The 25,576-nt window shown below is 42.3% G+C and overlaps 2 protein-coding genes, 1 long non-coding RNA gene and 1 other non-coding gene across 5 annotated transcripts in view; 1 reads left to right on the top strand and 3 right to left on the bottom strand.

Moving 5' to 3' along the window:
• The window catches only part of LOC111951659 (protein O-GlcNAcase), a 31,663-nt gene extending 28,784 nt beyond the window's left edge, over positions 1–2,879 (bottom strand). For both annotated transcript variants that reach the window (XM_023969873.2, XM_023969874.2), the window contains exons 1-3: positions 2,455–2,879; positions 1,329–1,380; positions 1,032–1,129 (exon numbers count right to left, since the gene is read on the bottom strand). In XM_023969873.2, coding sequence (XP_023825641.1) covers positions 1,032–1,129; positions 1,329–1,380; positions 2,455–2,626 — 322 coding nt within the window. In that variant the 5' untranslated portion in view covers positions 2,627–2,879. The remainder of the gene's footprint in view (positions 1–1,031; positions 1,130–1,328; positions 1,381–2,454) is intronic.
• Positions 2,880–6,982: 4,103 nt separating this feature from the next.
• Positions 6,983–10,875, top strand: LOC111952037 (uncharacterized). The gene is made up of 3 exons (XR_002875674.2): positions 6,983–7,198; positions 7,406–7,671; positions 10,640–10,875. It is a non-coding gene; the product is annotated as an uncharacterized lncRNA (long non-coding RNA).
• Positions 10,876–20,851: 9,976 nt separating this feature from the next.
• The window catches only part of LOC111951773 (peroxisome proliferator-activated receptor gamma coactivator-related protein 1), a 42,484-nt gene continuing 37,759 nt past the window's right edge, over positions 20,852–25,576 (bottom strand). Inside the window, exons 11-14 of the mRNA XM_023969976.2 lie at positions 23,581–23,659; positions 23,150–23,271; positions 22,434–22,585; positions 20,852–22,262 (exon numbers count right to left, since the gene is read on the bottom strand). Of these exons, the coding sequence (XP_023825744.1) occupies positions 22,162–22,262; positions 22,434–22,585; positions 23,150–23,271; positions 23,581–23,659 (454 nt within the window). The 3' untranslated portion in view covers positions 20,852–22,161. The remainder of the gene's footprint in view (positions 22,263–22,433; positions 22,586–23,149; positions 23,272–23,580; positions 23,660–25,576) is intronic.
• LOC111952094 (small nucleolar RNA SNORA50) lies at positions 22,757–22,898 on the bottom strand. Its single transcript, XR_002875683.1, has one exon. It is a non-coding gene; the product is annotated as a small nucleolar RNA SNORA50 (small nucleolar RNA).

The raw sequence follows: 25,576 nt of genomic DNA, 5'->3' as shown, positions 1-25,576 counted from the left end.
TCATCTAACGTACAACTTCAATACCATAGTTACTAGAAAACTAACAACAATAGTAGTAAATTAACTAACTAGTTAGTAATGCTGAGAACTTGTAATCTCGCTAACGACACAACATGTGTGGCTAAACTATCTAACGTTAGTTTAGAAGTTCGAGACTGAAAAACAAACACGATTGGAAATGTAGCCAATTAACAACTGTTCACATTACGTTAGCTAGATACTCACTTCCTTCCTTTTCACTGCCTACGCTTAGCATTGCGCTTGGTGATCTTAGGRTTAGGCTGCTCGGCCATGAAAACCCATTTCATGAAGCTCCCGAACAGTTCTTGTGCTGATGTTGCTTCCAGAGGCAGCTTGGAACGCAGTAGTGTGTGTTGCAACCAAGGACAGACAATTTTTACATCCTAAGCACTTTTGCACTTGGCGGTCCCTTTCTTGTGTGGCCTACCATTTTGCGGCCGAGCCTTAGACGTTTCCACTTCAGAATAACAGCACTTACAGTTGACCGGGGCAGCTTTAGCAGGGCAGAAATTTGACAAACTGACTTGTTAGAAAGGTGGCATCCTATGACGGTGCCACATTGAAAGTCACTGAGCTCTTCAGTAAGGCCATTCTACTGCTAATGTTTGTCAATGGAGATTGCATGGCCGTGCACTCGATTTTGTACAGGTGTGGCTTAAATAGCCGAATCCACATACTTTTGTATACTGTATATAGGCCAATGAAGATCAGGCAGTTCAGAAAAAATAAAGATGTACTTGAAATAAAAAATGAGATTAATTCGATTGGTATTTGACCATTAATCTCTACAAAACGTGTAGTATTCTGTTGGAATTGTTGTTGTAGCTAGCTTATTACATCCCAAAACCCCACGCAAGATCCCTTTAATGCTGATGCATTTCAGAGTAAGCTCATTCATCAGAAAATAAATCTATCGCAACAAGCACAAACAGCAACACCTGTGCACTTTTTTATGTAGGTATATGTGACAGGAATCATTTCAACCCATGGCCATGATGAGACAAGCTCACCTGCTTCTTCTACTGAGTACATCTCTCTCCAGAACATCCTGTGCTTGTAGTCATCTTTAGGAGCGTAGAGGTATGTGTTCAAGCCCCATTTCTGCTGTCTGGGGAACCCAACACATATTGTGATTAACACAGGCTTTGTGTGACACGGTTTGCTTTGTTTATCACAGAACATATTGACAACGTTCATTGAAAACATTTCCAATGACATTGAAAATTACTGTACATTCACTGATTCCATTATGATAGAGCACTAGTCAACACCATACGCCAACCTGCTGTACACAACCATTATATTACCTCCTGAACAGCTCTTTCCTTTGTTCCATTGTCCATGGCCGGCCGTAGAAGCCTGTTGAAAAAAAAAGTCAAACAGTCAGTTTTAACACACATAGCAAACATTTCAGGTCTGCAGACATCCACCCCCATCTATTACCCTGGCTTTGTAGGTTCAGCTGCCACGCGTTTGCCATGAAGACAGTGCCGTTGGTCTTTTTGGCGGTAGGAATGTGAGACAATATATCCACAGGAAAGTATTATAACATCAACTTTTCAAAGCGCTGGTAATGCGTTCACCTGAAGCATGCGCAGAACCATGTAAACACATGCACGAGCTCAGCAAGTATTTGTATCTAGTGCACATGATTCAGGTGATAGAAATCTGAACTAACTACTGGCGCTTTGAAAAGTTTACAATTATATACTCAACAAATATATAAATGCAACATGTAAAGTGTTGGTCCCATGTTTTATGTGCTGAAATAAAAAATCCCAGAAATGTTCTATAAGCACAAAAAAGGTGTCTCAAATTACATGATCAAATTTGTTTACATCCCTGTAAGTGAGCATTTATCCTTTGCCAAGATAATCCATCAACCAGACAGGTGTGGCGTATGAAGAAGCTGATTAAACAACATGATTACTACACAGGTGGGGACAACAAAAGGCCACTCTAAAGTGTGCTGTTTTGTCACAACACAATGCCACAGACGTCTCAAGTTTTATGGGAGTGTGCCATTGACATGCTTGTGAGAGGAGACTTTCCTGATTCAAACGCTCATTTCTGCCCCACATAGAATTCAATGAGGGTTACCAGGCAAGGGTGCTAACGTTACATCAAGCTTTTTCAGAATCCATTTAACTATGCTGATCGGATTAAACATAACGACATCCATAATTCCTACAGATGGGTCATCGAACTTGAACAATTGTTAATAGTACAATACAGAGTTAATGACACGTCCTGAATAATCACAATTATTCTCTAAAACGTATCAAGCTCAGCTGTAAAAGTAATGGTTAGCTGGCTAGCAAATGAGTATGCCACTCATTTGACTAGTCTGCAAATCCTGTATGCATCAAAAACAAAGACAGTAACTATAACAAAACAACGTAATTTATCAATAACGTTATATGTTCTGCTCACCCTCCACGACTCCACTGATGAATTTCCTGCGGCCCGACAGCTCCACCTCTATGTTTATCGGTTCTTCCACGAGGCCAGATGCTTCGGAACCAGCCTTTGATGGCCCCGAACATGGGCTCYCTTCAGTCTCCGCTTGAGACGTATCCACCACCGGTGTGTCTTTCTGAACCATTTCTACAGACGGTCTGTTCTCGTAGCTAGCACCAGACAGGGTTGAGAGGAAGAAAAAAAATGAACAAGAGGGGAATCTGATCTGAAACTCCGGTGATAGCGAGGAATTGGAGGATATGCTCACAGGCCGCAGAACACAACAAATATTGTTCGACTTGTCCGTCCAAATTAGATTCACGCAAACAAGTTTCTAGTAAAACGAAACGACAGCTAGATGTTAGCTAGCTTCAGTTACCAATCTGTCAAAATATGAATAGGTAACGTTAGCTTGCTCGTTGGCTAACGTTGCTAGCAATGCTGCCTTCCGCTGTGCAAAAATACTTAATTTAGAATAATATTATGTCATATTGCATATTTGTTGACATACTTGTGCGCAACAAAAAAAATACATTTACGATTAATAAAGTATATATTTGTTCCTGTGAATATCTCTACTAGTATTTTAGATTAGCACTAGTTTCCGCAGATTCTTCCTGTTTACACCGACTGCGCATGTTCAGGAGACTGGATCAAACTAGTCGCCACCAGACATTAGTGGCAAAACACTWTTCGCCTTGATCACAACGTTTATCCAGAACTCAGATTGGAAGGCGTGGGCTTACTTGAGAGATATTGTTGTAATAAATATATAAGACAAATTCTTCATTCACAAAACTAACTTACACCGAGAGGAAAGTTTTTCTGGAACATGCTTATTCCTGACATTGTCTGGAAAAATGCATGGTTAAGGCCTTACAAATACTGTATACCAAACAAAGTTAAGGAAGTGCACTTCAAAATGTAACATAAGATATATCCATGTAATTCTATGATTTCCAAAAATTGTGGCTATTGATGATATCTGCGTTTTCTGTGAAAAAGGTGAGAATCTGTCTCACTTGTTCTTTGAATGTAAATTTGTGTCAGAATTTTGGGAAAACCTTGCAAAGTACTTATTTACCATTATGAACACTGCCTATATTTTTTACATAAAATATATATGTTACTATTGCAATGATAACAAAACCACTGAAATGATTGTTCATTTTTTTTATTCTTGTTGCCAAATACTTTATACACAAACAAAGATTCCAAAATTCTATACCAAAATTACAAATTTTTCTGATTGAATTTAATTATCTTATTAAAACATTAACCCTAGTGAATAACAACAAGAATAACATCTTCATGAATCATTATAATAAGATATTTTCAGAGTGAATATAATTGCACTTAAATTGTTTCTTTTTTGTATTTTTTGTATTTTTATTGATATTTTTTGTATGTTTGAGTATTGTTAATACCTGTGTTTGGTTTGCTAGACATGTTTGATGTAGCAATGTAAGTTGATTTTTGTATTATTATTATTTAAAAAATAATAAAAATAAACTATTCGCCTTGGAACGTCAGTGATCGCCGCGAGTTACATGCAATTTGTGTTTCTATTTCCGGCAACATTCGCGCGACGCTAGCTCATGCTAGTGGCGGGAGGCGAATTGTGGTACTTTTAGTTGAGAGCTTGATAATTTGACTGACAGAACGGCACGAAATACTAAAATCGATCAACATAATGCATATGTTCAGTACGAGGCTGTCACAATAATTGGAGGCAGTTTTCACAACAAACAATGTTTTGAACACCAACCTCTACGACGTCGATCTGAATGTACCTGTGGTAGGCTGGACACYTTACATTTTTAACAATGTTTTTGTTCTGATAAAAACTAGTTAATTGCATCCGCCGTGGAGCCCAGTTTCATAATATTACCATATGTCCCAGCTGCCTGCCATAGTCTTMAAGGCATTTTTCACCCTGCCAGCTCCTATTAGTTATATTGAGCACCGTGGCACCAACTCGCCTTTCCGAACGTTCTATTCCCAGTTTACTGTTCCACGTCACAATGCCTGCTTTGTTATTGTTGGCAATGAAGACCTGCCCGCGTTGTTTATATTCTTCTTCTTTTTTATTTATTTAAATGTAACCTTTATTTAACCAGGTAGGCTAGTTGAGAACCAGTTCTCATTTACAGCTGCGACCTGGCCAAGATAAAGCGAAGCAGTTCGACACATACAACAACACAGAGTTACACATGGAATAAACAAACATACAGTCAATAATACAGTAGAAAAAGGTATATATACAGTGTGTGCAAATGAGGTAAGATAAGGGAGGTAAGGCAATAAAATAGGCCATAGTGGCAAGGTAATTACGATATAGCAATTAAACACTGGAGTTATAGATGTGCAGAAGATGAATGTGCAAGTAGAGATACTGGGGTGCAAAGGAGCTAAATAAATAAATACAGTATGGGGATGAGGCTGGATGGGCTATGTACAGATGGGCTATGTACAGGTGCAATGATCTGTGAGCTGCTCTGACAGCTGGTGCTTGAAGTTAGTGAGGGAGATAAGAGTCTCCAGCTTCAGCGATTTTTGCAGTTCATTCCAGTCATTGGCAGCAGAGAGCTGGAAGGAAAGGCGGCCAAAGGAGGAATTGGCAGTGAAATATACCTGCTGGAGTGCGTGCTGCGGGTGCGTGCTGCTATGGTGACCAGTGAACTGAGATAAGGCAGGGCTTTACCTAGCAGAGACTTGTAGATGACCTGGAGCCAGTGGGTTATGGCGACGAGTATGAAGCGAGGGCCAGCAAACGAGAGCGTACAGGTCGCATTGGTGGGTAGTATGTGGGGCTTTGGTGACAAAATGGATGGCACTGTGATAGACTGCATCCAATTTGTTGAGTAGAGTGTTGGAGGCTATTTTGTAAATTACATCGCCGAAGTCGAGGATGGGTAGGATAGTCAGTTTTACGAGGGTATGTTTGACAGCATGAGTGAAGGATGCTTTGTTGCGAAATAGGAAGCCGATTCTAGATTTAATTTTGGATTGGAGATGCTTAATGTGGGTCTGGAAGGAGAGTTTACAGTCTAACCAGACACCTAGGTATTTGTAGTTGTCCAAATATTCTAGGTCAGAAKCGTCCAGAGTAGTGATGTTGGACCGGCGGGCAGGTGCGGGCAGCGATCGGTTGAAGAGCATGCATTTAGTTTTATTTGCATTTAAGAGCAGTTGGAGGCCAAGGAAGGATAGTTGTATGGCATTGAAGCTTGTCTGGAGGTTAGTTAGCACAGTGTCCAAAGAAGGGCCAGAAGTATACAGAATGGTGTCATCTGCGTAGAGGTGGATCAGAGACTCACCAGCAGCAAGATCATTGATGTATACAGAGAAGAGAGTCGGTCCAAGAATTGAACCCTGTGGCACCCCCATAGAGACTGCCAGAGGCCCGGACAACAGGCCCTCCGATTTGACACACTGAACTRTATCAGAGAAGTAGTTGGTGAACCAGGCGAGGCAATCATTTGAGAAACCAAGGCTATCGASTCTGCCGATGAAAATGTGATGATTGACAGAGTCGAAAGCCTTGGCCAAGTCAATGAATACGGCTGCACAGTATTGTCTCTTATCGATGGCGGTTATGATATCGTTTAGGACCTTGAGCGTGACTGAGGCGCACCCATGACCAGCTCGGAAGCCAGATTGCATAGCGGAGAAGGTACGGTGGGATTCGAAATGGTCGTGATCTGTTTGTTAACTTGGCTTTCGAAGACCTTAGAAAGGCAGGGTAGGATAGATATAGGTCTGTAGTAGTCTGGGTCTAGAGTGTCTCCCCCTTTGAAGAGGGGGATGACCGTGGCAGCTTTCCAATCTTTGGGGATCTCAGACGATACGAGAGGTTGAACAGGCTAGTAATAGGGGTTGTTACAATTTCGGCAGATKATTTTAGAAAGAGAGGGTCCAGATTGTCTAGCCCAGCTGATTTGTAGGGGTCCAGATTTTGCAGCTCTTTCAGAACATCAGCTATCTGGATTTGGGTGAAGGAGAAATGGGGGAGGCATGGGCGAGTTGCCGTGCAAACAAAAAATTACTCATGGAACTCTGAGGTCGTCCCATTGTTTACTATAGGGAAATATTGGTATGTCTGTCTATTTCGACAAATATCTCGCAATTTGTATATTTCGATTTTTTTCAAGTCGGGCACCATTTTAATCATGAGAATCTCCTCTTTCTAATTYTGTAAGGCTGGGCACTGTAGACCATAAATAGTCAGAAGTTGCCATTTTTTCCCCTACTTCCTCGTTATGCAGACAAAAGCACACTTGGCACCATCGAGCTGCGGATGTCTACTTTCTACACAAGTTGTTATTTTTCAGTTCCGTCATAAGAACATATTGTAGTGGTAAAATAAAAAGGGATCCATTTTTTGGTGTCATTTAGGCGAAATTGAATTCAAAGCGTCACTCTAGTCAAAACGTATCTTAGCCAACGTTCTTTTGCGATTTTCAGCCTTGGGTGAATGTTGACTCGTTCTGTTGTCCAGCCCACGCTGGACTTGTATCCACCTCCTAAAGAGACAGTCTTTGCGGCTCTGGCTCAAAGCGCTGAACCTAAAGAAACCATCAAAACGTCCCTTTGTGTGCTCCTACCGCTTTTTTGACAAAAAGCCTACAGTGGAGCATCCTTACCCAGAAAYATGGCTGGCTACGATGCTCCACTCGTGAAGAAGCGTTGGTCAGGCAGTCATCATCAGTGACAGGTATGCCACACACTTTAGCGGTTTTCCTGCTCTCATTTTGTGTCTCCCTCTTCTATCTAAGCACACTCTCATAATAGCACAATTTATTTCCTCTACAACTCAATATACTTAATTCATGTGATTATTAAATATTATTAGGAGCGTTCATACAGTATGGTGTTTTATTGTACGTTTTTTATTATTAATTGTCCATTGATTTCTTAACAGATGACACAACAGGCTCAAGTGTACACCAAATTGAAATGGGGATTGGCCTTTATAGAAAGAAGGAATGGATATGCCTTCAGAGAAGGATGCCCAAACCCAATGGGAAGACCCATCTCTAAGTGATCACAACTACAGCTCAGGTGATCATGTAAAGCCCACTACCTGTGAGGCAGAGACACAGTGCCCAGCAGCACCTCTCTACAAAACCCTGCTGAGGAACAAGGCTGTCACGCCCATGTGTAGAGACGGACCGAGGCGTAGCAGAGGTTAAGTTCCACATCTTTATTTCTAAGTGAAACTTAAGCAAAGCAAAACAATAAAGTCTAAACGAAATGACAATGGAGTGCTAACATGCAACTACACATAAACAATATCCCACAAACACAGGTGGGAAAAATAACGACTTAAATATGATCCCCAATTAGATACGATTACCAGCTGCCTCTAATTGGGAATCATACAAAACACCAACATAGAAAAAGAAACTAGAACACAACATAGACATAGAAATACTAGATCACCCTCTATTCACACCCTGACCTACTATACCATAGAGAAACAATGGCTCTCTATGGTCAGGGCATGACAGAAGCACTCTGTTGACAATTCCAGCCTTCACAAAAAGAGGCGCACACCTGTCAGAGGAGGACACCACATGTACAAGACGGATAGCTAACGTGAGGGTTCATGTGAAACGCTTAATTCAAAGGCTCAAACGGTTTAGAATCATCTCACAGACAGTGCCAATCAACCTCTCATCTAAAATGGACAAAATACTTTGAATCTGTGCTGCCCTGTGTAACCTGTGTGGTGATATCATTCATGAAGATGCTGAATGAACTGAGCAGTCAAATGCCATTCACAGGGTCGATTTCCCAATATGAATTAAAGTTGTCAAAAGTTACGTAAAATACATTTAAATTAATTCTATAACAACTTAACTTAATTTGTTTTACATACTCATTAATATTAATAAAAAACAAAACCATTAAAACAATTTCCACAATACTGAGATTGTTGATGCATCAAGTCAAAGCTTTTTAATTGAAAAACAATTTGTCAATAGTAACTGCAAACAGGAAAGACATCTGACTACATACTTCTACAGAGCTGCATATATTTGTCACTTAGTGACAATCTGCCTGCCTGATGCTCCTCAACAATAAATGTCAGCATGTGTGTTGAGTAGAATGCCTTCAACCTCAGGACAGCCTCTGCACAGAACTGTGCATCATAGGGAACAGGGATGACAACTTGCTGGGATGGAGTCCAGATGAGCATCTTACTTTCTCTCAGTCCTGTGCAAAACATACCAATTTTCACCTGCATGTAGTAGCCACGTGGCCCATGTGGTTGCAGTTGGGGTGTGCCCTCCACCACCTTCACATCACAGGCTTTCCCATTGAAGACATCATCCAGAGAATCACAGCCCTTCCCCATGACAGGACACTTGATCTCCAACAGCTCCTTGGAGTTCAGCACTCCATRAGGGTTTGCTGATAGCCGTGGCTCTCCAACACTGACAACAGTGCCTCTGTGGTCCACAGAGTATCCACAGTCTTCCAGCCACTGGGAGGCCAACAGCTCATTATCTTCAAATACATTAAAATGGTTCAGTCACAAATAAATATTCCTTTCAGTCTAATTTTACCTAGGAAGCTATTGGCTGTGATTTTATTGCTGGTTCAGCATTAACACACTTATAGAGCAGACACCCCAAAGTCAGATTCAGGTGTCTCAGGCTCCTATTCAATTATTCCTGTGAGTGGGAGGCAGGGGTGGACATTCTGGATGCTTTTCTGCATTTTGGTCACTGGCCTTATGGTGTGTGAAGTCAATGCTGTTTAACCGGTTTGGCTCATGGTTCCTCCGTGTCCCTGAATTCCATTGTCGCTGCTCATCTGTGCAGGCTATGCCAGTTAGCCCACTGGACACGGCATTCTGCACATGTGATAGAATGTTTGTTACAAAAAAAGACATTCAGAGAAAATCTCATTATTAACAATTGTGTGACTGAGGACTATGTGATCAACTTAATCAAAACACATGCAAGTTTCATCATAAACTTACCTTGCTATTGTTCCCAATGAGATGAGACCACTTATACTTACCATACTTTAGGCATTACCCCCCAACCGCAAGGATATTTTACAAACCTTATTTCACCCAGAAAAACAATAACACTAAAGACACTAATAACACAAAAAAATACATGATTGACAGATTGTGTCAATCTGATTGACAGATTGTGTCAGAGCAAAAACCAAGCCATGAGGTAGAAGGAATTGTCCGTAGATCTCCGACACAGGACTGTGGAAGGGTACGAAAGCATTTCTGCAGTATTGAAGGTCCCCAAGAACACAGTGGCCTCCATCGTTCTTAAATGGAAGAAGTTTAGAACCACCAAGACACTTCCTAGAGCTGGCCGCCCAGCCAGACTGTGCAATCGAGGGAGAAGGGCCTTGGTCCTTCTTCCTCTGTGGCGATGGGAGAACATTCCAGAAGGACAACCATCTCTGCAGCACTCATGGTAGAGTGACCAGACGGAAGCCACTCCTCAGTAAAAGGCATGAAAGCCCGCTTTGAGTTTGCCAAAATGCACGTAAAGGACTCTCAGACCATGAGAAACAAAATTCTCTGACGAAACCAAGATTGAACTCTTTGGCCTGCATGCCAAGCTTCACGTCTGGAGGAAACCTGGCACCATCCCTACGGTGAAGCATGGTGGTGACGGCGTCATGCTGTGGGGATGTTTTTCAGCGGCAGGGACTGGGAGACTAGGCAGGATCGAGAGAAAGAAGAATGGAGCAAAGTACAGAGATCCTTGAAGAAAACCTGCTCCAAAGCACTCAGGACCTCAGACTGGGGTGAAGGTTCAACTTTCAACAGGACAACAACCCGAAACACACAGCTAAGACAACACAGGAGTGGCTTCGGGACAGGTTTCTGAATGTCCTTGAGTGGCCCAGCCAGAGCCCGGATTTGAAATATGATATATGCGTTGATGTAATGATAGAATAGGATAGGATGAACTTCAAGGGGGAAATTGTCTTAGACACACATTATGTACTGCTGCATACCAAATAGACACTGTACATTACATAATCAATTGTATGGGGTGGATTTAATGTGATGATCATGTGCCTGTTGCTGCAATTTTCTCATCTGGATATTATTAGTTGTGTGCTTAAAGTTGTATCCAATTGAAAAACATTCTTTTTACATTCTTTTCAGGATGCAACAAGATGGACTGCTACCCTCAATTTCAGAGGATAACTTCCCAGGTGGCAGAACAAAACAATTCTCTGTTAAAAAGAACGAAAGGCCAGCTGTCATATATGAACAGGGAGAACTCCATGACACATCATCAACTGTTCCTGTGGCATAAATCCTGCGAAATTATAAAATAAAAAATAAATAAAACGTACTCAGTAAGTGTAGCTACATTTGATTGTAGCAATGTGAATGCCCTACCCACGTCAGGATTTCCCTGCACACGATCTACTTACTTTCCTTTTTTTTATTTTTTATTAATACATTTTTATTTCTTGTGTGCTTGGGGGCATTGTCTTGCTGGAAGATCCACTTTTGACCAAGTTTCCATCTTTCTTTCAATGCCTAACCCACTGCTGGTGTGCGTGGCCAAAGACGTCTATTTTGTCTCGTGACCGTAGCACCTGGTTACAATCCAAGTGCCAATGCCATTTAGCAAGCTCCAGGCGTGTACATTTATTGGTTACTTGCAATAAAAGCTTTTTTCTGACAACCCTTCCAAAAAACCTGGCATTGCCATGGGGGTGGCGTCTAATTGTAGATTAAGAGACTTGGTGTCCCCAAGATGCGACCAAGTTCTGTAATTGTCCTTGGACTTTTTCTTGCCTCCAGAACCATCTTCCTCACTGTGCGTGGGGACTTGATCCACATGCATGAAGGGTGCCAATATTATTGTATTAATAAAACAATATGTTCATAATACAATACTGTATTATGAACGGTGTCTAATGGGTTGATTTTAGGTCCTGTACTTTTTACTGTATATATAAACAATATTATTGTCATTGCAAAAAACTGTAACATGCAGGTGACACTGTTGTGTATGCTATTGCTCCCACGGTTGACAAGGCTCTTTCGGAGTTTCAATCGGCCTTTATTGCCTTGCAAAAAGCCTTTGTTGAACTGAAATTGGTACTTAATGCAGGTTAAACCAAGTACAAAAATGTATCTGATGATTTATGCATATGTACATTGGAAGCATGTTGAGGAGTTCATTAAGAAATGAATAATTAAAATGGGCTTCTTTTATAGGAATAAGTCATGCCGCTCGTTAAATAGCAGAAAACAAATAACTCAGTCGACATTCATCCCGGCATTAAACTATGACAATATCATCTATATCCCTCAAACTCAAACCTGGACCTCAAAGCCAGTTCCAATGATTTAGACCTGGGATACCAGGTGTGTGCAATTAATTATCAGGTAGAACAGAAAAGCAGGGTATGAGTCGAGAACCCCTGGTCTATGTGTATGCAGCTGCCATAGTATGAAACTCATTAGATGCAGACGATAAGGTTAAGTACACAAAAGTAGGCCGGCCCTCTCTTAAATCTCGTAGATCAATGGTTTATAAAACCCTGTTGTGCCAACTTTCGCCACACCACAGACATACAAGTCACCAGACCCGCTCAAAGGAATGGTTCATTTTATAGTTTCCGGTTGATCAGTACAGAAATAGGTAAATCTGCATTCAGTTTTTTTTGCACCGTGTATGGAATGATCTCAGAGCTCTCTGCACCTTGATGCTCTGGTGTCTCTAGGGCAGTTCATGTCGTTATTGAGGTGACTCCTTGTTTAAATAAAGGTTCAATACAATTGTATGGTGGCGTTCATCTCTTTTGCAGGCAGTCTTGTTTATTTTCATTGATATATTTATTTTGAGGGTATCCTGTAGTTTTGCTGTTGATGTATTTTCCTTTTTGAAGTAGCTTTTGTTTGAGTCGTTTCTAAGAAAAATACAAATATATATTTGATATTAAATTGAATACATGAATGATCACCGAACCTGTCTGAATTCCATTCATTATCTGAACCTAATTATACAATGGTCGATGTGCTATAATAGTGGATGTATTGTTTTAATTTATTAAAAAGCATTGAGTATCTTTTGCCAGTATCCAGCCGTTTATAAAGAATTGTATCATATTTATAAAAGTGCTGTAATTCATATAGGTTGACCTTTGATCAGTGGGACAGGCGATTTCCAGTGCAAATTGGTCAGTTACAATACATTCGCCAATGGCTTTCAGCACCCTAGGAAAATACTACAAGTCATATGAGCTTAAAAAGTGTTGATTAACAACCTAAGATGTTGAGGTAATTGGCATTAACTTCTTCGGGGTAGGGGGCAGCATTTTCACTTTTGGATAAATAGCGTGCCCAATTTCAACTTCCTTCTACTCATCCCCAGAATATAAGATATGCATATTATTAGTAGGTAGATTTGGATAGAAAACACTCTGAAGTTTCTAAAACTGTTTGAATCATGTCTGTGAGCATAACAGAACTTATGTAGCAGGCAAAACCCCGAGGACAAACCATTCAGAATTTATATTTTTTGGAGGTCACTGTCTTTTCAATGAGMTTTCATTGGGACACCAGATTTCTAAAGGGACTTGTTTGCAGTTCCTACCGCTTCCACTGGATGTCACCAGTCTTTAGAAATTGGTTGAGGTTATTCCTTTGTGTAATGAAGAAGTACGGCCATCGTAAAGGAGGGTCACTTGAAGTAAATAGTTTGAGAGAGGCACATTACCAAAAAAGTTGCGTCAGTTTGTTTTCTTTTTGTATTGAACACAGATCATCCCGTCTTCAAATTGATCGATTATTAACGTTTAAAAATACCTAACGTTGTATTACAAAAGTAGTTTGAAATGTTTTGGTAAAGTTTACATGTAACTTTTTATATATTTTGTAGTGACGTTGCGCAAGTTGGAAGCTGTGTTTTTCTGGATGAAACGCGCCAAATAAATTGACATTTTGGATATATATCCACGGAATTAATCGAACAAAAGGACCATTTGTTATGTTTATGGGACATATTGGAGTGCCAACAAAAGAATTTCGTCAAAGGTAAGGCATGAATTATATTTTTATTTCTGTGTTTTGTGTCATGCCTGCAGTGTCGAAATATGCTACTCTCTTTGTTTACTGTTGTGCTATCATCAGATAATAGCATCTTATGCTTTCGCTGAAAAGCCTTTTGAAATCTGACATGTTGGCTGGATTCACAACGAGTGTAGCTTTAATTTGGTATCTTACATGTGTGATTTAATGAAAGTTTGATTTTTATATCATTTTATTTGAATATGGCGCTCTGTATTTTCCCTGGCTACCCCAGAGAGGTTAAAGAGTCTGACTGTCATGCCTACTCCCGCTCCCCCTCGCCAGTGCTCGACGTCGCCGGTCTACTAACGCTGGTCCTGGAACCATCATTACGCACACCTGATCCCCATCATTACACACACTTGGACCTCATCATCATCTTGATTACTTTCCCTTTATTTAGCCCTCAGTAGCCTCAGTCATCAGGCAGGACTGGTTTTGTCTCGTTCAGCACCCGAGTCGTCCTAGCGAGCCAGATCCCCAGCCCACCGAGCAGCCGGCCAGGGAGGCGATGACTGACAGTCCCTCCCGGGACACCATCCAAATGCCGTGGCTTCCTACTCCAGTGCTCCCTTTATTTCACCCATCAGACAACAGCCCCCACCACTGAGAGGTCCAAGGTTGCCACGGTCATTTCCCTGCTGACCAGGCGGGCGTTGGAGTGGGCTACAGCCATCTGGGAAAGAGGAGAGGAAGAGCTGGGTTCCTACGAGAGGTTCATGGCTCTGTTCAAGGTGGTCTTCGACCATCCACCGGAGAGCATAGAGGGAGGTGAGCGACTATTCCAACTCCGGCAGGGTGCCCAGACCGTTGCTGAGTGCGCCCTCACCTTCCGAACCATGGCAGCCACCAGCGGATGGAATGAACCGGCGCTCTGCACCTTATTCCGTAGAGGACTGCGCGAGTAGGTACAGAGTGTTGGCGTGCGGGATGACCACCTTTCCTTGGACGCACTCATCACGATGGCTATCCGTCTGGATAACCTTCTTCTGGAGTGCCGGCACCTCCTTCGCCCGTCCTGGGCAGAGCCTGAAACCATAGAGGTAGGGACCACACACCACTCCTCAGCAGAGCGGGAGACAGCTGGGGCTCTGTTCCTATTGCGGCCAGGAGGGGTACCAGCTTCAGCGGTGCCCGGTGCGTCACAACCCGGGGTCCACTGGGGCAGAGGGGCGGCCCAGTGAGTATTCCATCATCATGGTTTTCCGCCAAACCCTTCCTGGTTTTTATTTCACTGGCTGGCCCTTGCCTCCTCCCTGAACATCATCTAGTACCCGCTCTCCTTTCCCAGTCCAAACCCTGGATAACTGACCATTGGGATCAGGCACAATCACGTACAACACAGCACCACTCACCCTCACCGTGGGACACATGCACCAAGAAAGCCTTTCCTTCCTCATCATCATGGTAAAGTGTAATTCCTTACACCAGAGAGCGTGTTTGCACTGCTCCAGAGATTTGTGTATATTTGTAAATAACCGCTGGTGTACGAAATCTAATAGTCAGGAAGTCTCGAGGTTTTGCTCACCTGAGGTAGAGTATCTCATGATAAGCTGTAGGCTACACTATTTACCAAGAGTTTTCATCTATATTCTMCGTAGCTGTCTAATTACCACCAGAAACCGATGCTGGCACTAAGACCACACTCAATGAACTGAATACGGCCATAAGCAAACAGGAAAACGCTCATTCAGAGGTGGCGCTCCGAGTGGCCAGGGGCTTTAATGCAGGGAAACTTCAATAAGCTTTACCTAATTTCTACCAGCATGTTAAATGTGCAACCAGAGGAAAAAAACTCAAGACCACCTTAACTCCACACACAGAGACGCGTACAAAGCTCTCCCTCGCCCTCCATTTGGCAAATCTGACCATAATTCTATCCTCATTATTCCTAACTAAACTAAAGCAGGAAGCACAAGTGACTTGGTCAATAAAGAAGTGGTCAGATGATGCAGATGCAAAGCTACAGGACTGTTTTGCTATCAAAGACAGGAATATGTTCCGGGATTCTTCCAATGGCATTGAGGAGTATCCCACATCAGTCACTGGCTTCATCAATAAGTGCATTGATGACGTCGTCCCCACAGTGACTGTACGTACATACCCCAACCAGAAGCCATGGATTACAGGCAACATCCGCACTAAGCTAAAGGGTAGAGCTGCTGCTTTCAAGGAGCGGGACACAAACCCGGAAGCTTATAAGAAATCCCGCTATGCCTTCCGACAAACCATCAAACTGGCAAAGAGTCTATACAGGACTTAGATTGAATCGTACTATACCAGCTCTGATGCTCGTCGGATGTGGAGGGCATGCAAACTATTACAGACTACAAAGGGAAGCAAAGCCGCAAGCTGCCCAGTGACACGAGCCTACCAAACGAGCTAAATTACTTCTATGCTCGCTTCGAGGCAAGCAACACCGAAGCATGCATGAGAGCATCAGCTGTTCCGGACAACTGTGTGATCATGCTCTCCGTAGCCGATGTGAGTAAGACCTTTATTAAACAGGTCAACATTCACAAGGCCGCAGGGCCAGACGGATTACCAGGACATGTACTCCGAGCATGCGCTGACCAACTGGCAAGTGTCTTCACTGACATTTTCAACCTGTCCCTGACTGAGTCTGTAATACCAACATGTTTCAAACAGACCACCATAGTCCCTGTGCCCCAAAAAATAAAAAAATAAAATGTATGCACTCTACTGTAAGTCGCTCTGGATAAGAGCGTCTGCTAAATGACTAAAATGTAAATGTAAATGTAGTGTGTATGGCCCAGTACATCACTGGGGCCATCCAGGACCGCTATGCCAGGCGGTGTCAGAGGAAGGCCCTAAAAATTGTCAAAGACTCCAGGCACCCTAGTCATAGACTGTTCTCTCTGCTACTGCACGGCAAGCGGTACCGGAGCGTAAAGTCTACGTCCAAAAGGCTTCTTAACAGCTTCTACCCCCAAGCCGTAAGACTCCCAAACAGCTAATCCAATGGCTGTCCAGACTATTTCCATTGTCCCCCCTCCCCCCTTTACACTGCTGTGCTGCTACTCTCTGTTAATTATCTATGCATAGTCACTTTAACTCTACCTACATGTACATATTACCTAAATTACTTCAACTAACCTGTGCCCCGCACATTGACTCTGTACTGGTACCCCTTGTATATAGCCTCGCTACTGTTATTTTACTGCTGCTCTTTAATTATTTGTTATTTCAACAACAACAAAAATTACACTTATTTTTCTTTAAACTGCATTGTTGGTTAAGAGCTTGTAAGTAAGCATTTCACTGTAAGGTTCGGCACATATTACAAATAAAATCTGACAAATAAAATCTGACATTTTCTTGAATAAAAGGTAGGTCTCATACCCCCTCAATTCAAGTCTTGGATCTAACTTAACAGCCCTTCACTGACACTGAGATGTGCTATTTAAAAAGTGCATGGAGGGTGGAGGAATTGACTGACAAATGTATGGATATAGCAGCCTATAGCCTCATTTCGTCTGTCAAACAGGTAGGCCCACCTCTTATTTCTTAAATAGGAAGAAATATGCTCCAACACAAAGCCATCTTGTTGTTAGTGAAGTCTAACTAAAATCAAGATGGTTGGTGTCAATTATGCCTACTCGAATTTGCTTACTTTCAGCACCATGAGCTGTCCGTTTCCGAATGATTGTGCCGCCGCTGCTTCAAGTTTCAGCACCACAATGTAAGTTACTCAAATCTGGCTTATTGTGAGGTCAATAACTCTGTTGACCTCTAGTCCTCCTTATCATCTCTGCACTCTCCTTCTCCAACTGAACAGTACATAGGCTATAGGCTAGTCCGTGTGGAAGATAGTGATTGTTTGGGACTAGGCTTAATAAAAATGTATTTTCGGAAGCCTTTGACTCTCCTCCTGAATTGACACTGTAGGCCTACGCAGCACAGCCATTAGTTAGGCAGCACACAAAAAAGTTTTGGATCAGCAAGAGCAGAGCTGGGGCTCAGGGTTGGAATATCCATTGCAGTGTGTAATGTCGCCTAGTTTTATTTACATCATCCCAGCATTTATTGGGGTGGCAGGTAGCCTAGCGGTTAGAGTGTTGGGCCAGTAACCGAAAGGTTGCTGGATCAAATCCAAGAGCTGACAAGGTAAAGATCTGTCCTTCTGCCCCTGAACAAGGTAGTTAACCCACTGTTCCCTGGTAGTAAATAATAATAAATAATAATAATTAGTTTTAAACTGACTTGCATAGTTAAATAAATATATTTTTAGAAATATAACTTTCCTCAGTTCTTCTCCGAGCATGCACTTCGTAGCCTATAGCATATAGGTTATAGATAATTTGATTGAGACCACATTAAATAGGCTATAGGCGCACGTGATGGGGGGTGGCATCGGGCACACATCGATCAGTGGGGGCTCCTCAGAGGAATGGGAGGACCATCCTCTTTAGTGAATTTTGGAAAATAAAAATAGCAATTAAAAAAAAAAAAAAWTATCATTTTTTGATAAAACTATACTAAATATCACCGAAAAATAGCCTAATAAGCAACTCATTCTAAAACACAGAAACATTTAAATGTCATCAATTACAAATTATATGACCCTCCCCTGGACTAAAATTTAAAAAGCATGACCCTCCCTCATTTTCCTCCAGGTAACCATTCTGTAAATTTCGATCCATCCCAAAGTTAGTTGTGCAAGACAATTTATAGATTGGGGATGGGCAACCGGAGTGCCGTCACACTTTCCCCCATCCCTAGCAAATACACACTGAAGATCACAATTAGTTGATTGGAGTCAAGTGTGTTAGCTGGGGCTGGGGAAAAAGTGGGACACCAATCAGGCCCCCAAGGATTGGAGTTGCCAATCCCTGTCATAGATCAAAAGAAAAGTAGCAATACTTTAAAAAAACATCTGCATGCTTTTCTACTCCGACCATAGAACAGCTGATTCAAAGCGGGTGTGGCAGATATCAAAACCCTTCCGCGGTAGGATACCCCTATGCTTCCTCGCCAAAAGGTGACTATTGAGGAGCGGAGGACCGTCTTCCATTTGCCTACTAACGAATTGGCACACTCCTCGACCGAGAAACACTATTTTCACGCCACTGTGTAGCAAGTTAGGAGAACTTACACAGCAGGTTAGGATAATTAACATCGTAGGTTATCAAAATCACTTATAATCGAAGTGGAGTGAAAAGTGTACCCCCTTCTTGACCATTCGACCACTTATCGGTTTCTGGGTCACGGAGGAGAGGACAGACTTTTGCCCAAAAGAGAAAACCCCTCTGAGTATTCTCCCCTCCTCGATAACCTACTTCAGCAGAGGAAGCACGAGAATATCCTCTCGGCACCTAGTGTGGAAATGTTTTAAAGAGCAACTGCTCCTAAAAAACAACTTGTCATTTAGAAAACAGCCTATGCGTCATCGATTTGAGTCAAACATTTATTCTACTGGCAAAATTGAGTACAAAGTGTAAATAGGATAATTTTTGTCATAAAGTCAGTCTTGTCCAAAACTGAGTTTTGTGAGACTGGTGGTCGTGACAGCATCACAATGTAAATGAAAGTGGGTTTTTTTTCATCCTGCCCACAGCTGGCAGCACACAAGTAGTCTAATCATCAATTTGGAGTGCAGCTGCATGTGACCCAATCTCTAATGCCAGTGGTCAATTTGGGTTGACCGTATGGGGTAGTTAGGGGCCATCTATAAATTACACGATGTACTTGGGATAATGTTAAAATTCCAGTACCTCCACATTTCATTGACTGCAAAAGCTCAAACCAACAATAAATTGTAGAAATGTATATACACATATTGAAAAGCATTCAATGAGAACTAAAAGGTGTGCAACAGACAATATTTTTTACAACTTAGATTGTGTAATTTATTGACAGTCCCTAACTAGCCCCGGAGATAGGCTATCCAAAGTCAAACAAACTTTGCCAGTTGCACACCAGCTGGCTAAAGCGAATTGTCAAAATAATTTGACCACACTCTGAAGCCAACTCATGTTTGAATTCAGTCACGGCCGCTAGCATTTCTTAACATCTTTGATGTAAAGTCCTCTGTTTAGGTGACCTGTGTGGTTCTGGTACCGGTTCCAACCTACGTTTTTGCTTAAAAATCGATCTGTGAACACCGTAGATTGAAATGGCTTGCATTGAGCGGCAGCCCTGATTCACAAAGACACTGGAGTATTTGTCTTCTGCCTGTGTGAAGCAAGATGTCTGACACCTGGCCTGCAGGCTAGTCCCATTGCTCACAGGCCTTAAGAGGTTTACACAGCAATGGATGAGGAGCTGTCCAACGTCTACAAGGACCTGAAGGAAGCACTGCTGGTGAAGTTTGACATCTCCCCAGAGACCTGCCATCGGGTGAGTCGATGGGCTTATGGCGGGTTTAGCTGGCACTGCAGTACCTTAATGCACAAAAAGGGGGGCCAGGAGAAGCGCTCCACTGCTGTACCTGAGTCGGAAGCTCTTGACCAGAGAAACCATGTATTCGATGTGGGCACAAGATAGCCTCCGGTACTACCTTCTTGGGAGAGAATTTGACCTGCACACAGACCCCTGACGTGGATCCAGACCATGAAGGACAGGCATGCTTGCGTGACCAGGTGGTATCTGGAGCTCCAGCCCTTCCGGTTCTGTGTCCGTCACAAGGCAGGAAAAGAAAATGTCACGGCAGGCTGCCTATCCCGGCTTCCCGAAACCTGGTCGCATCGGGAAAGGAAGGTAACGTGATGGAGAAGTCCGTCAATGGCACCATTTGGTAAGCTAACACACTTATCTACCCTTCCCTGCTACCTTTTCAGCTATGTTAGCAATGTGGGTCGACACAAGTTAACTTAGCGATCTCAGTTCATACATTACCTCCCTTAAGTAAGTTTGGTATGATATAAAGGAATACACAGACAAGCTTTCATCTTCAATTTGACATTCCTCTTAATGTTCTGGATGAGCGATGTGTCTGTTCCCGTCTGTAGGTTTTGGGTATGCTGGAATAAGGACCCTAGCTACGGCAATTGGGCTGGCTTTGTAGTGCCTGTCCCGAATGGCGCGTTAATGTGATTAGGCATATTGGAACACCATGTCAGCAGTGATGGGATTCTGTAAATGTTATATACCAATTGCAAAGGTTCAATTAAAAACTCACGTTTAGCTGTGTGGAAAATTAAAGCTGATGTTTGGTATTTGGGGGGGGCTTTTTGATAGCACTGTTTAGCTGTCCTCATGTATACTTTGAGGTAGTGATTCCGAAAGAAAAATGGTACTATGTAAATGAACACCCTTGCACAGAAGTACTTTTGTGGCTTCGCCATAGTTTTATTTGATAGAGGTTAAGGTTTTTCTGGTTTAGCCTCCTGGCCTACTCAACGAGACAGTTTCATTTAGGCGTTAATGAACAAAAATCTTAAACAATGCCAAATCTAGAAGATTCTTCACACCCCCTTTGAAATCAGCAGTTTTCTGAGAAAAGCATGCTTCTCATCCTAATCTGTAAAATGTCTTACAACTAATTTAAATGTATTATCACTTTACACTCATTATCCTGATGACAGGCAAGTGGAGGAGTCATTAAATACAAGCACATTAGTTTCCTCGATTAGCTTTGACCCTTTACAAAATGAGGGGAGGACAGGTGAGCAAAACCAATCGAGTCTCCTCTGGTTTCCCAGCTCTGGAATCAGTCTGTCAAGAATGAATGAAAAGCAACACAGACTGGAGCCATGTTCAAAACCAATATTGACTCAGGTCAGTCAGTGATATACTCTAAACAAAAATCAAAATGTCAACCAGTTTAAAATGTTTGGTTTATTTAGGTTTGCGGTACATTTCTCCCAAATATCAGGGAATATTCACTTAAGTATTCCCCCCCATTTCTAAAACGTAATTTTTCCATACATTGTGGAAAATCTGATTATACATTTAAATAAATTCTTTCCTGTTAAAAAGTTTTCCATTTCATTTATTTTTTTGCTTTTAATCTTTTCATACAAATCTTCACTTCAATAGAAGGTGTAAGCTTGCAGAAACAAAAACACACAAAAAACCCTACCTAAATAAAGACCGGTAGCTATGTCACAATGCAGGACAATGCTTTAGCCAGCTGTCATTTCAAAATATTCAGAAATAACATTTCAGAGTTCATAAAGATACAGGCTTGAAACGAACATGGCATAAATGATTTCACACTTAAAACAACCCATATGACAAGGCAGACTTCCTGCCATCCAACCATTTTCAATCAATGACACGGATTCTGATGTATTGATTCAATTAATGACACGGATTCTGATGTATTGATTCAATTAATGACAATCGATTCCATCGACTTGAACATAACTTAAATGCCCTTTGAACGTCTTACAATGCCTTACTCTCATAACCCAAAATCTAAGGTAATTCTTCAGATTGCAGCTTTAAACTGTAGCTTTTATGAACCAGAAAAGAGCTACATCTGTATGTTTATCAATGTTAGCTGGCTAACGTTTTGACCATTGGTTGCGATCCACCCCTAGGTCAAGGCGAAGGCAGAGTTGAAGGTGGGAGGAGCCTGCCGCAGCTCTGAGGTAAGTCTTAGCATGGCGCCCCCAGTGGGCTGACCTCTGTTACCTCTTCAGACCTTTCTGGGCCTGCTTCAGTAAAGTGTCAAAGTCAAGTACATCAAACTTGCCCTTTGCAGGCGATGGGTCATACTCACGGTTAGAATCTGGGGGGGAAGAGAGAAAGAACATTAGTGTCACTGTTAACTCTCCTTGCGTCACTGCAATCAATGTAGGTGTATATCCAGAAAGCTGCCAGAACAATAATAAAGATCTATGATCATTTTATCTGAAAACTTGTACCAGTGTTGACGACACCCCAAAAAAGTATGTTCTACCTAGATCAGCGTAGGTGGCCTTGCAGAACTGTCTCCTTCCCCCAAAGCAAAGGTCAAAGGGGAGTTCGTCGGGTTTACGGAGCTTGCCACCATTCTCGATGGCTGTGAAAGCGTCCTTCGTATCGTAGTACGTCACAAACCCATAGTTATCCCTATCACAGAGATGGAAAGCAAATATGAAAACGCATGCATTAGTCAGCAAGGGTTGTATTGATTCATTAGGGCACACAATTGATAATATTTGTATAAAATGCAGAGACTACAATAAACGTCATAGTCCAGGTAGACCTGCTGGTCGGTTTCCTTCCGTTTGGTGACATGAACACTGTGAGTTGTTCTTAAAAGAGCCACCTGGTGGTTTAGCCAAGAGGCCCCAGTTATAAACAAGCCCGGTTGTTGCTGTAGCAGCTGTAGATTGGCCTGAGAGACCACAGAAAGGATCAACCAGGTTCAAAGACAGTGCACTGGGGGGGGGGGGGGGGTTCATGTAACTGACAGGGTAAAGCCTAGGTGTTAGCACTGGGATAAAATCTGTTTTCAAGTATGGTCCAGTAAGCGTAAAACCGAGGAAAATGTTCTGTGATGAGGCAGTAAGACAGACTTGTTCTATAGACACTTGTTTTTAGTTTCAAAATGTTTTCCATAATCGTGCCTACTGAACATGAGGAATTACTCGTTGTTGAAACAAAACATGACCTATGTTTGAGAGTACTTACCCATGGTCTCTAAAGTGTAGAGTGCACTCCTCAATCTCTCCATAGAGAGAGAAGCGTTCCCTCAGCTCTTTCCGAGTCATTGTCCCCCGGATTCGCCCTACATAAACAACCCTACGCTCCTCCTGAGGGGGGAGTGAGAATGACAGTCAGATGACATTTCTTATCCTGCGCCACGATTGGCTTAATTTCTCCCCCCCCTTCCTGACCCTTCTCAGACAAATGCCTCAGTCTTCAACTGGAGAGGACATGCTGCGCTGGAAAACTGAACCCAAAGACACAGAACTTGACCCAGAGACAGACTGTCCCGTTCCGACTTGTTCTTCATTGATACACGATAACCTCTTATGGAGGTTACTAAATGGGCACAGATAGCAGCAATTCTTTAAAAAAGGCACAAATCGCCAACTTCACTTGGATAGAAATGTACTCACGATCGCTTTTTCTTTGAGTCTCTTCACCTCCTGGCTGTTTTCTCTAGATTCAGGCCGGTAGCCTGGTCTGAGAGAGGGGCTATYGGAAGAAACAGAATGAGAGCGAGGCGGTCAATGTTGTATAATTTAAAAAAATCTGTATCAATAAAGCCAAGTACATTACCCCAAGTAGTCAGGAGAACATAGTGCCTTCAGAAAGTATTCATACCCCTTGACATATTTCAAATTTTGTTGCGTTACAGCCACTGTTCTGACCAGCAAAATAAAGTTCTGAACCGGTTTCAACCCCCCAAAAAACGGTTTATCGTTCCTTTCTCTGTAAACCTGAATTTTTATTTTTTATTTAGCTAGACAAATTTAAACAATCGGTGAGGATAGAGCAGCTTGCTGTGCAGCAGGTAAGCGATTTAATCTGTATAGAGAAATGTGTATTTTGCCATATAAGCATGGTTTAATGATAATGAAAGACAGTCAGTGTAGGGCATGAGGTTCAGAAATTGAGGGTGAAAAAGCATTCCTTGAAGGGCATCTTGTTAGGACATGCATTATCTGAATTAGGCCCACAGAATTATACCTACGGAGAAGCAGCTTCTATGGAGGAACTTTGAATGTCTTTGACCTTCCGAGTTGGTTTAGCGTTGGACCAGAACTAACATTACCTAGCTAAAACACTTAGTAGTTAATAAATCCAACATGAAACCTATAGTATCCTTAACATCACTCCCTAATTCCGTCAGAGGGGGAGGGGCAGGTAGCCTACACCCACTGGTAAAGACTTCCAGCTGGCAGGCAGACGCTAGAATAAGTTTGCGTTACAGTGAGGGCTTTGCATAGGCGCTTTGATTCGTGGGACTGGAAAATAACTCCTGAAAATGTAAAAGAATGCTATTAACCAGTTCCAATCCAACGGTTCTGTTCCGGAATAGTATAGATCACTTTGTTCATGGTTCTGTCCCTGAAACAGTTACAACCCTTGATTTGCACATTAATACAATTCTTCCAAGTTTTGTCAAGTTGGTTGATCATTGCTAGACACCCATAGATTTAAGTCGAAACTCACTATGCCACTCAAGAACTCCAGTGTATATTTCACATTGTGTTTTAAGTTATTGTACTGTAGAAAGGTGAATTCGTCTCCCAGTGTCCGTTGGAAAGCAGAAAACCAGGTTTTCCGCTAGAATTTTGCCTGTGCTTAGCTATATTCCGTTTCTAATTTGTAGCGACTGGGTGTATTGATACACCATCCAAAATGCTTTTTTTTTTACCCACCTACCAACAGGTGCCCTTTGCAAGGCATTGGAAAACCTCCCTGGTCTTCGTGGTTTGAAATCACTGCTCATCTGAGGGACCTGAGTTGTGTGGGGTAAAGAAATGGTGGCAAAATCCTGCACGGAGCCTTCACCGTGCGCTGCCACTTTAAGAGCGCACCAGCAGTCAGTGAGGAAGTAAAGATGGCTCTCGGTTGGTGCGGCAGCTTGACAGTGTCCAACGCTGCAGAAATCGTTTATGTTCAGCGTGCTAAGTTGTAAAGTGTTTAAGTCAAGTCAAATCGCCGGTGTTAGCGCTCTAGGTTGTGGTTGTAATCTTTTGGGACCGCTCCTGTCAATGTTCGCATGGAGTAGTAGCAACATTGTTGCGAAGCTTTGAAAAACAAGCCATCAGGTGTATCAGACAGACCGTGCAACTGCAGGCCAGAAGTCAACAGCTAAGACCCCTCTCTTAAGTCCCCTCTATCGCGCCAGTGCTTTTCACTGCAGACTTTCCTACGTGCTCCTTTTGATGTTCAGTGTCGGAGTATTAGTCCCCAGCCAGTCGTATTTGGTGTGACATTTTTAAGTTTGCTTGAGTTATTGTTTGAACTGTATCGATTTTGTGTGGGACTATTTACATTTGGCCGAGAAGATTGACATTGAGGCCTTTTGTTTCGTCTATGAACAAAAACTGGATGTTTTTTTCTTTGCATTATCTTTTGCCAGATCTCATGTGTTATATTCAA

This window comes from Salvelinus sp. IW2-2015, linkage group LG25 (genome assembly GCF_002910315.2).
Source record: "Salvelinus sp. IW2-2015 linkage group LG25, ASM291031v2, whole genome shotgun sequence".
NCBI lineage: Eukaryota > Metazoa > Chordata > Actinopteri > Salmoniformes > Salmonidae > Salvelinus > Salvelinus sp. IW2-2015.
This window is presented reverse-complemented; position numbering and strand designations above follow the sequence as displayed.